Here is a 12,378-nt window from a genome sequence, read left to right as displayed (position 1 = left end):
AGGACTGAAAACCAAAGTGTCTAAATGACGTCAAGGCTATAGGATTATGGCACACAGAGCCCCCTCCCACCCCAGCACATTCCAGGACCGCTTCCTATGCCTCTCAGTCAGGACGACTGGGTTGAGGCTGAGATTCAGTCTGTGCTGGGAGTCAGAATACTGTGGACGAGGCCCTCCAAACACCTCCTCAGCCCCAGCCTCTTCCAGCTTATTGCTGCTTCTTTCCATCTCCTCTCTGCACTTTCCACCAGGGCCTTCTTTCCCTCCAGCAATGCTCTTTTCTGCATCGCCCACTGCCCTTTCAGAGCCAGCTCAGAGGTTGCACTTCCATGAAGCCTTCCCTGGTGTCCTCGCCCAGGAATACGTGTCTCCCTCTTCCACGCTCGCCTGGCTCGTGGGGCTACGCACGTGACCTCTGCCTGAGGCGTTCAGTGCATTTCTCTCCTCCTGTCTCTGCGATTCTAAGTCTTTGGGCCTGGGCCCTGGTCTCCCTCATCTCTGAGTGTGCTCCATCTTCGATATGAAGCTATCGGTGATATTGAATGAACACGTGGGAAGATCCATCACTGGCTCTTTGGCCTCTGTCTACCATCTTCTTTTCTGGAGAAGAGGCAGTTGGTCTGTCTGCTTCTGAGGAAGAGGTTGGGGAGAAAGCTGGGAAGGAATATTCATAGCAAATTCCCCAAGGATCTGGGAGAGCTGACATCTCATCAGGGTCAAGATGGAGGCTCAAGGGGCACCCAGCCAGGATGATTGGTAATGATGGAGCAGTTTGTTGAGGCAGAAATCTTTGCCAACAGGGCCCTGGCATTGTAGGAATTTGCCTAGCCTACAGGCTTAGCAGGGGTTCAGTTTTCAGTTTGAGGCCAGGAAGTTTCTACCTAGATATAGTCCAGCCTCTTCTGTCTCCCTAAGCTATAGCAAGGGCTGGGCAACCTCAAATGGATAAAGCTCAGATACAGAATTGATTCAACAACTATTCAAATATCCTATGAGCTAATATTTACTTCCTTCTCCCCAGTCCAGGATTCCCCAGGGAGAGGCCTTGGGTCCTGGGATAGGTGCTAGGGAGAGAACTTAATGTGATAGGGCTTCACTGGTGTCCCTAGAGTCTTGAAACTGGATGAACAGGAAGCACCTTGTTTAAAACTGACATAAACAATCTCACACCTTTTCTGAAGTACTGTGGGGGTGGGGGGCGGAGCTTGTGGTGCCTGTGAGGGGCTGGGAGGGAGGGAGGAGCCACTTGGCGTTGGCCCCACCTCTGATCCCCAGAGCTGGGCCCTCAGCCTCTGGGAACCAGTCCTGGCAGCCTCTTGCCCCTCCTTAGTCATCCACACTCACACTCCTAGTGCTGTAGTGTAGAAAGCCGCCACTCAGCCCAGTCCCACTGCTGAATCAGTCTCCATCTCTTCATATTGATGGCAGCCTGGATTTGTTATCCTTCAGAGATCATCTCTTGGAAGGACTCCAGCCTCTCATTACTGTCTCCCAGCCTCTCATTACTGTCTCCCAGCCCTCCTGCGGCGGCTCAGCTAATCCGGCATTCTTTGGCTGGTGTACTCACTCTTGGCCTGGGTGCTCCCATGCCACCTCTGGCACCAGCAGGGTGGGAAGACAGACCAAATAATTAAGCCCCACGAGTTGAAAGGAGACTTAATTTCTCTGTAAAACCTTTGTTTTCTTCCCTTCCTGGGCAACTTCGAATGTGTTAATCCGAGATTGTTCATTTTTCCTTTTGTAAGAGGCCTACTTTATAGTAGGAGTGGCCTTTTTTTAAACTGTATTTTTCATTACAGTGTAGTACATGTGAACCTGATAACATTAAAGATATTTTTTCATTGCTTATTATAAAATGATTGAATTATATTAAATCCAACCTTGCGAAGAGAAGCATAAAACGTCACACCCTTAATTTTACCACAAAATTACTGAATCCAGAGTCTGTGTTTTTCCTTCCTGTGTCTGTCCAGATGCACATTTAATTGTCCGTTGTCCCCAAAGTACATTTACTTTTTGAAAGAACCTAATCTGATAGTGGACGCCTTGTTTCATGTTGCTACATGATCTTTCTCACCATCATTAACACCAAGTACCCTTGGTTTCATAATTTATTTAATCAACCTCTTCGTGGTTGGAAATTTGATGGCTTCTTCTTTTACGCTTGAAAGCAAAGTGTTCACCCATCTTTTATGGGCTCTGTCAGTCCCTGGGAGCCAGGTGGAGAAAGTGGTCGCGCTTCTTTGGGAGTCTAGCAGGGTTCAGGTGCCCCGCGCCTCTTCCTGGCTCTCCTCACCTGGCCCTGGGCCTGACTCCTGCCAACCAGTTCCAGCTGTGCTCAGGCGCCCGTGAAAAGGAGCTGCCCTCCGCTCAGTAGGTAATTTTCCAGGGCACATTTGTGCAGAGATTTTCATTCATGTGGGCTCTCACCAGTGGACTCTGTTTGTATGGATATCCCCTCTATGAAAGGAAAGGCAGGGGCCAGATCGTACTGGATCTTTATTACTGGTGCCTTGAGGGATTCAGAGAACTATTCAGAGAACTCTGAATAGGTGCTCTGAAGTTGTTTGTTGAAGGGCTGAAAGTCAAAAGAATGATTCACAACTCACAAGAAAACACTTTAAGTCACCAACCGCTGTCCTTTCCCCAGCTTGGGCTGCAGAATCTGACACATTGCTTTGCTTTAGGGCCCAGGGCAAAGGGACTCTATTCAGTAGCTTACTTCTCTCCCCTACGTGGCCCCTACACCTCTTTCCTTAGAATCCTGGTGCACGTCCTCCCCACCGCTCCCAGTCCCCGATTTCAAACATAAAGTGATGACGAATTAATAGTGCAGGGTCCCTGTACCACACCCTACACCCAGCTTTAAGTCTTCCTTTATTTAAGCTAGACTCAGCTCGCCGAGACTTTCCCAGTTTGAGCTCTGGAAGTACTCCCTCAGTCCTAGGTAAATGGGTCAGTGGTCCTCGTTCCCTGCAGCCAGCTCTTAACGACGTCCTGTAGGGGGCGCTGGAGGCGCACATAGGAGACAGGTGCGCCCGCGGGGGACCGAGCTTTTGCTGCTTTCCCAGGTGGGTGGTAAATCACACCATTAGACTAGAGATTCAGCCTCAGGCCAGAATGGGTCAGAAAACAACCAATTTCCTCCCGCTCCGGCAGGGAACGCCCGTGTCAGGGAACTGACGCCTGTTGGAGAAGAGGGAGTTGCCTTGTCAGACAAGCCTGGTGCTTGGAACTCTCGTTTCTTGATCCTGAGAAGGTAAATCACGTATAAATAAATTGCGGTTCGCTTTAGGCTATCGAGCTGTCCTGCGTGGTCTAGCTCTAACTGCCCCAACAATAGGACGCTCTGGTTGCATTACCTAGAACAGCTTAGGCCACAGCGGGACAAATGGACTTGCTTTTTTTTTTTTTTTAAAGTGTGTTCATCAACTATCCACCTTCCCCTGGGTTACAGATCTACCTGGAGAAATTAAGTGGGAAATGATAAAATTTACTTTTGCATGGGTGGTGATAATGAAAAAATAAACTTACTACAACAAATATAGTAAGAGAGGAGATAGGCATACAGCTTTGGGCATCAGCATGGCAGCAGCCAACAGCAAGTCAGCTGTTCTGGTACACGTGGGTTTCCGGGTGCTTCACATGCATCAGCCCTCTGTTTTGGTGCATAACAAGTACTGCTGTTATGTGTTCAACTGGGTTGCCAGGTATTTAGAACAGATACTATCATGGTGGGATCCTTTACTTAATTCTCGCTCACCCTTTGTAGTTAAGCTATATACTTTGGGCGATGGTTACAGTTCATTAGGTATGCTGTGAGAACTGTTTTGTAAGGAGGGCCTGGCTGAAAACACCAACAAAATGATTTAAAAACACAGCTGCTATTTCCGACGTGAAATGTCATCGGTGCGGATGTTCCCATCTGCAGAAATGTCTGGGAAATGACTAATGCCAGTCATAGTGTTCTATAAAGAGAAATCATTTTTCTAAGCTCTCCTCCCTCTTAAAAGATCATTTTAAAAACTGGTGGGGTTATGAGAAAAGTGTTAGTGCTTAACGAGTAGCAAAAGAGAGGCGGCCAGTTGGCAGTGAGTTTGTGTATTTCACAGGTGGAGGTGTCAACCCTAGAGTCAGACAGATGTGGCTGGAAATCCTTTATCCATCATAAATTGATTGTGCGATCTTGGACAAGTTACATAACTTCAGTTTCTCCATCTTTAAAACAAGGATGATGTTCGCAGTAGCCCCTCATTAGGTTAGTGTAAGGGTTAAATGAGATAATATGTGCAAAGCACTTAACTCCCAGAGTGGTAGCTGGTAGGGGTTCAACAATAATTTGTTGAAGGATTGACTGGCTCCTTTTTTCTTAACTCCAAGCTGATCGCCTATTTTGTTAACCCATTATTGCTTTGGCTAGAATTATGTTTCAGTTGGTTAAGTTATTGCTTCATTTGTGTCTAGATACACTCCTTATATGAGTTTGGATGTTTATCTTGAACTATCATCATCATCATTAACAACAACAATAACACCAGCTAATATTTATTGTTTACGATGAACCAGGCATTGGGCAAAGTATTTTTCATACAATCGTTACCGAACCAAGGTGATGAGTTTATTGCCCCCTGCATACAGAGAGGCCAATAGTCTGAAGCAGCAGGTTTTTGCAGAGAAATAGAGATTTGTCTGGCCAGCTGAACCAGGAGATCAGAGAAGAAGCTCAAATTAGTGTCCCCCAACAAAGGTTTGGGATCCATTTTAAGAGGTGAGGGTAAAGAGAGGTTTTACATATTTATTAATTCTAATTCAGGGAGTTTGATTGGGTAGTCTTGGAACTAAGTCACCTAAGGTTAGGGTTGTGGGAGAAGCCACAGAGAACAAAGAAATTCCAATTTGGCAGAGTTTGCTTCATCAGGCCTACGTGTGTCCACATTTGGCCCCTGCATCGGATCTTCCTTACTGATGGACTCTTTTCTTCTTATTGGGCTCCGGGTAGTAAAAGAAGCATCTCTGCTACTTGAGTTCCATAAATTTGGGTTCTGCTGTGCTCTCCAGGTCAGTTTAGGGTCATTTAGCTGCTAACTGTGCCCGCTCAAGCCTCTGGGACCAGTCTGATCAGCTGGTTCCCAGAGTGCTATGAGGAGGCCTGTTGTTATTTCCTGAAAGACACTTAAAACTAGAAAAAAAAAAAAAATTATTAGGGTCTGGCTTCAGTGTTAGGGTCTGGTTTCACAATCTCTTATTTCCTTTTCACAGCCACCCTGGGAAATTGATACTGCAGTAATTTTATCCCCATTGGGCAGGTGAGAAAACTAAAATGGCAAAACTGAACTTGAACCCAGAACTGCAGTAGATCTTAAACCCAGAAGTGTAACAGAATCTAGAACCATACTAAGGTGTGTGTTCTTAAGCACCTCTCCTCACTGCCTCTTTTCACGTGTCTAATGTGAAGGTTGGATTTGGCAAAGCCTGTCAAACTCTAGGTTCCAGGGGACTGGTTCCTGCTGGTTGTGGATCTCTAATAGCACTGGCAATGATAAGACAACTCATGGTGCCATCACTTGCTGTTTACGAGAGGGAAGCAAAAGGATTTCATTGGAAGGAAAGTGATCCTGATCTAAATAAATGGGCATAATGGGAAACGTTAAAAAGTATCACATAGTGATGGATGTCCAACTCTTGACAAAGTGCAGTCCAACAAGGCTAGAACAGGTTTTGAATATTGCTCTCCCCAGAAGAAGCTATGAAGAACATTTTAGTCTAGGCTCTGAGACAGTTGGATCTTAGGTGAGTCACTTTTCTGGGCCTCAGTTTCCCCTTTTGGAAAATGAGAGGATTAAACCAAATTGGTGGTTCTCAAAACTTTGATGTGGAGATTCCTAGGCTCCATCCTGATGAGCTGTAATTCCATAGGCCTGGGTGGGGCCCAAGCAGCCTCCCTGGGGAAATTCTGATGTCCATTAATTTGAGAACTGTCTACCTAGACCACAGCTGACATTTAATTTGAAAGCTAGGGTCCTGGGACATGTGGAGTGTTTTTTTGAAGACCCATCCAAAGCACACACACAGGAAGAGGTGGGTAAAGTTCAGAGAGTAAGTTAACTCTGTGCAACAGCCATCCAATGTTGATACTTCCTGAAATTTCTGTGACTCTACCAGGGACGTCTTTGAAAAGGTTCCCCAAGACTCACAGATTGACAGGAAACCACAACAGGGGTAAAACGCAAACATAACACTTCTTATTGGACCTGAAGGCAGTTCTCTATGTAACATGGTAACTTATATCATGGAAGTGTTTATAGGTCACTTGTTTTAAATCTCCGTGTATGTATTTTTTCATTTTGATGGTATGGAGAACTCTGGAGGAAAGGAGGTGAGGATTCCAAAGGGAATAATTTTTACACGTACATCTTCCATTATACGAACAATGATCTCCAAGTAGATTCTTTTGTCTTGAATCTTTTGGCTTCTTGATCCACAGATGAAATCATAAATCTCCACATCATTTAGTTCCTTGTGCTACAGTCCGAGACTACCTTTTTTCCCCCAGAAAAATTATTCGTAGTGGTTGATCAACTCCAGCTCAAGATTATAAATATAAATTTCATTGGTAAAGTGATCTACTGTAATATTTACTTCAGGAATTAGGAAATGTGACTCAAAAAAATGGAAAGTCCACGGGCGTATAATAAGTGCTCAATAAATATTGCTTTTATTATTCTTAGGTGATCATGGGATTAACTTTCACTAATTCACCCTTGAGTTCTAAACTGCTGTTGACCCGGGGATAGTATCTAAGACGACAAAGTTTCCGAAGCTCCAGGTAGCAGGAAATATGCCTCCCCTTTAGTGCTATGTTCCCCAAAGAGCTTTATCCTGACTACTGTGCGGAATCCTTCAGATGACTTTGGATAGTGTGCAGAATTTTTAAAAATGTTCTTTAAGATAGTACGTATTTAAGTATAAACAGAACCAGTAAAATATCTGTTTAGGATTATTCTTTTTATGACAAAAAACAATGGTTTTGCATTTTATGCTGATATATAAGGTTTTCTTTTGAAATAAATTAAGCAGAATAAGTAAGTTGATTCAAAGAAAGCTCTTAATAATAATACAAGTGGTACCCGAAAATGGTAAAATTTGTGGCGGTGATATGAAAATGACTAAGCTTTGGGAAGTACTGCGTGGTGAATTAAACTTGCTTGCTCCCCATGTTACTCATTTTGTAGAGCTTCCATATATCAATCATATAATGATAAAATATTTTTGTGCTCAACAAGAACTTGAGATCACCATAGAACAACCCTCCTTATGTTAGGTGGTTTCTGAGGTCTAGAGATGTTATGCCTTGATTAAGTGCAGTACGTTGAGGAGGAGCTAGATTTTACCCTGGTAGAGAAATTGTTAGTGCTTTCTAGTGGTCTAGACCTCAAAAGGAGAAAAGAGATAGTCCTTTACCTCCGGTGCATCAAGAGAGACTGTGTTCTATGGCAGGATCTCAGGGATGTTGAAATATGCAAAGGTCTTTTACTTGGAAGAGGATTACATATATTTTATCTGACTTCAAGGTATAGAATCAGGGCCAGAGTGCTGAAATTACAGGAAGACAGATTTTAGCTCAATGAGAGGAAATACGTTTAGTTTTCAGTCCTGAATGTCAAGGAGTCTGAGGCAGCCTTTCCTGCCTTTCAGATGGCTCATCGTAGGGGTGCGGTACGTTATCTGCAGTTACAGTCTCAGTTTTATGTAAAGAGCAATTAAATCATTTGGGAATTTCCCCTCCTCATGGAACACTTTTTATTCTGAATACATGCAAAAAAATTATAAGAAACTTTTTGGAAGTGGTAAATGAGAAAGTATAAGCCAGCTAGTTTAACTATCTGTTTACAATGTATTTTAAAAAGAGGCTGTTAAATACTTGTTGGGGATTTGCATGTTAATCGGGATTTTATTGAACAATATCCAGTAATTATTAGAGAAGCGTATAGGTCAGTCTGGTGAATCACAAGTTCCATATTTCACACTCAGAAAGCTCCTATTGAGCTTAAAACTTGGACTATAAAATGCAGAATTATTAGGTTGAAGCAGGTGAGACTGTCATTTTGTAGGTAACCTACACTGGCAATTTCATATGGTCTAATCTAATATTAAAACATTTATAAAGTTTTATAATTACTAATACATTTAGACATCGTTTTCTACTAAACTCTTTTCCTTACCATACTGATTAAAGAAACATTATCACTGTAAGCCAAATTATAATCCTTATATTTCTTCTAAGTAGGCTCTGGGTTCATTTTAGCTTGTTATTACACAGTGGATTTTTCATTTGTAAAGACCTTAAGCCCGCTAATGTGCAAATCACTAAGAAGTCAATTGTTACTGTTCCAGCAAGGCTTGCCCAGTGGTGAAAAACACTCTCTGAAACCAAGTCGGGAGACAGTGTATGGTAGTGCTTGGGGGTGGAGGGGAACTGTTTTTGAAATGAGGATTTAACAAAGTATAATCCCAGCTTCACTGCCTGCTCACATGAGAAACCAAAGCTTCAATTTAACTGTAGGCAATAGGAGTTTCACACTGTCAGCACCAACTGTCTAAAACCTCGAACTGGTATCTAAATGTGGAGGACCAAAACTAAAAATTTCCGGGGATTTAAATGTCAGATTCTTTTCGAACATTGGGAATCAAGTCTCTCTTTTCCATAGGATGTTCATATTATCGTGTTAAAATAAGATAGCTCCTAGTAACTTTTCCCCCAAACCCGGCTTTACAAAATAATTTTCATGTACTGTAGGAGAGCCATGTAAAAAGGTATGTTTGTTGACAAATGGGGAGACTAGAAATTGAAACTCCTCTAAGAAAACTGAGAGATTATAGGTGGTTCCCCTCTTTCCCACTTGGTAAAAATATAAATTTAAGCCCTCAAACTTTATGTATGTATTCATACTTAAAAGAAATGCACTAAAAATTATGGGTATTTGGAGAAGTGATATAAGGGGACTGAGATAAAAATTTATTTTTATTTTATAGTTGAGACAGACTCAGAGTTTAAGTGACTTGCCCAATGCCTTATGGGGCTAGGAAAGAAGACAAGACCTAGACTATCTCCCACTTTCTCAAACTAGGAAAACTGAACATTGGTGGTTTCTACATATATATATATACGTTATCACTGACAAGGATCTTAATTCAGTCTTGCCCTAGCATTATAAGGGCAGATGTCATTGTTTTCTCAGTGTCATCTCCAGCTTAGCAAAGGAACCACTTCCATCCTTAGACTCTCGTAAATGATCTGACATCTTGCTCTGGCACTGTTTTCCACCCGTTATTTAACAACTTTTCAGCTCGGTTTTGACTGTTAAGAGAATGTATCAAGGGGATGTACAATGTGTTGCGGATGTGTGGCAGAATATCTTAGCCCTACAATGCCTGACACCCAGAAACGGATCTGATAAATTAGTTCGAGTCACAAAGAAACAGAGATTCCATGGTATTTTAGATAAACAGGTACCAAGTGTTTCCACCCATTTTCCTTTGTTCCTCTTAGAAGGCTGGATGTAGAGTGAAACCGAACGTGATCAGTATGTGCCATGTGCTCTGGAGCAGTGAATTCACTATAAATTAAGTCTTGTCCATATAGAGAAGTTATCTGTATGTAAGCAGAGGGCTTACATGTATTTACTGAGCCACATTTTTTTTCAAATATATCACAAATTCTTCATATTGTTCTTATGTAGAGACTTACCTCATTTACTTTTGGGGTCGAAGACCAATCTACACTGACATTGGCTATAATGTAAAGAAACTAATTTTCAAGTGTCTTGTACAAATGAACTTACTAGTGCAGCAGTTTAGCTGGGTGAGATGGGAACCTTATGAGTATGTAAACTTAAAATGGCTGTGAGGGCCACTCCATACTGTCATTGTATTACAGCAACAAAATTAGCTGCTTGTTTTGCATGAAGATATTTAGTGCATTAAAAACACTGAGACTTTTTTTTCCATTTTTTTATTACATTTGGACCTTAAGAAACATATACCATCAGATATAGTACTATTCTGTAAAAATCTATTCTAGTTTTTGGGAAGCATACATGTCACAAACTACCTTGCTTCTAGTCTCTAAGACTTTACTAAGAGTTTATCAAAAAGGTTGGCTCTGATCTATGGGATCCCGAGCCTTGAGGTTTTGAATGTTTTGAGTATTATAAAACAATTTCAAGTGAATGAACTTAATTACTAACTGTTTTTGTTCTAGAATGGGCTAATCATTTGGAGGTTATATACTCCATTGCAAGAATATTCAATTCCTTAAGATTTGTGATCTATTCTATCTTTGGAAAACGTGATAAAAAAGTATTTTTTTTTCCTGTATGGTAAGGACGGATTTACCAGAACATACCCAATATTAAATATAACAAAAAGTATTTTAGTGTATATGTGCCATGTTCACTTTAATGACTATTTTGTAAGCTAGTAGCTACTCTCAATGTGAAGACATCTCTGGATCAATACGATCCAAGTGCAGTTACAGGTACACTCAACACCTTGACACAATTCTTGGTATCTGACATTGGTTATAAATAAAAAAGGGGTAAGTGAATAAACATATACCCATACATGATTACATTTTCAAGAAGCTAATTCTCATGGAAGTAAACAGGAGAGAACTTTGAGGAAGCTGTTGATGGGGACTGAGATTTAAAGCTATGGCTTTGGCAAGCACCCCAGTGAGCTATAGAAAGGCATTTGTAAGAGTATATTCTGCAGCATCGAAGGATAATTCTCTACAACAGGTGGGAATTTTCTCAATTTAAATTCTGAGGCTTTCAACGGTTGAGGGCCAGAAACAAGATCTAAAGAAAAGAAACATCTTCACAACCACTTACGGTGACTAAGCCATTCAGCTCATGATGCTAAATAGTCCAAAAGCATTTGGTGGTGTGATATGGACAAGAAAAATATTAATACACAAACCACATAACACCATTAAAACTCAAAAACATTTTTTTCATTTAAAAAAGTATTTAGAACACATAAAACAAGGCAACATTTATTCTTTTTTCTCATCTTCTGGTATGGGATCTGTTGGTGGCTCCTCCACTGTTGCACTGTTGCTCTCTGAGCCGGTGTTACTATCACTGGTCCCTTCCTCTGCCATACTGTCCACCCCCTCCTGCCCGCTCTCCTTGTCCTCAGGAGTAGATGTGCCTTCTTCACCATTCTGTTGGCTTTCTGTCGTTTCTTCAAGGTGTGTCTCCTCTGTAATCACACATTTGTCACTGTTAGTTCCAAGACAAAACTTTACACTTTTAATTATGCTGCACTGTCCAATATGGCAGCCACTTACCGCATGTGGCTATTAAGCCCCTCACACGAGCTAGAGTGACTGAGAAACTTTTAGCATGTTTGAAACAATTTGGAGTTTAAAAATGGACTTTTTAACTGTAAATTTATGAAATCTGAATACAGATCAAGTAATTCTGATGAAAATTTAGCTTCCAAATTTAGATGTGCTGTAAGTATAAACTGTACATCAGATTTCGAAGACAGTGTGAAAAAATTGTGAAAAATTAATACTTTAAGAAATGTTGATTACATGTTGAAATGATATTGTTTAGGATATACTGGGTTAATTAAATATATTATTAAAATTAACTTCATTTGTGTTGCTTTACTTTTAGAAATGTCATTAGTAGAAAACATGCAGTTACACCGTGACTCACATTCACTTCTCCTGGACACTGCTGCTGTGGAGGGCTTGGGGTGTGATAAGCAAGCAGGTGTGGAAATGACATGAGGTCGAGATTTTAGATACTTTGTTAATAGTCACGATGAATTGTTTTCCTTAAGAAATTAAGAGCATGAGGTTTTTGCTCTAATAGTTTCAAACAATTTTCTTCAGGTTTTTTTTTTTTTTTTAAGATAGAAGGATGAAACCAAGTGAAGACCTATAGGTATGCTCTATTCATAGATAACAAAACAGAGGCAAAGGACAGAGTATTCTGTTTAGCTGCAAAATGAGCAAAGAACCATACTCTAGTTCTCAAGCTCTTGTTCTAACCACAAAAATGTGCTCATGTCCAAACTTTCTTAAGGTAAAAAACATGTTCACACAAAACAGAAAAAGGCTCAGATAATGAAACTTAAAATCTGACTATCTGAAATGTTAATCTGCTGAATTAAATTGTGTAGAAATATCTGGTAACGGTATCTATATCCCCTTAAATGTTTTCTAGGTGTCAAATCTGATGATGTCAGCTGAGTACTAAGTATGACTACTGTCCCTCCCACTTCTTGCACTAATGGTCCAAGAAACCTTTGTCTGTTTCCCATACTTTTAGCTTAGTTCTGATTACACGGTGCACTGAGCAG

At 41.1% G+C, this 12,378-nt stretch overlaps 1 protein-coding gene across 4 annotated transcripts in view; it reads right to left on the bottom strand.

Annotated features, from left to right (window-relative positions):
• Nucleotides 1–9,996: 9,996 nt before the first annotated feature.
• The window catches only part of SMARCE1 (SWI/SNF related, matrix associated, actin dependent regulator of chromatin, subfamily e, member 1), a 19,320-nt gene continuing 16,938 nt past the window's right edge, over nt 9,997–12,378 (bottom strand). For all 4 annotated transcript variants that reach the window (XM_025041674.1, XM_006924672.3, XM_025041675.1 and 1 more), the window contains one exon: nt 9,997–11,265. In XM_025041674.1, coding sequence (XP_024897442.1) covers nt 11,057–11,265 — 209 coding nt within the window. In that variant the 3' untranslated portion in view covers nt 9,997–11,056. The remainder of the gene's footprint in view (nt 11,266–12,378) is intronic.

The sequence above is a fragment of the Pteropus alecto genome, unplaced genomic scaffold, assembly GCF_000325575.1.
Source record: "Pteropus alecto unplaced genomic scaffold, ASM32557v1 scaffold98, whole genome shotgun sequence".
Taxonomy (NCBI): Eukaryota; Metazoa; Chordata; class Mammalia; order Chiroptera; family Pteropodidae; genus Pteropus; species Pteropus alecto.
This window is presented reverse-complemented; position numbering and strand designations above follow the sequence as displayed.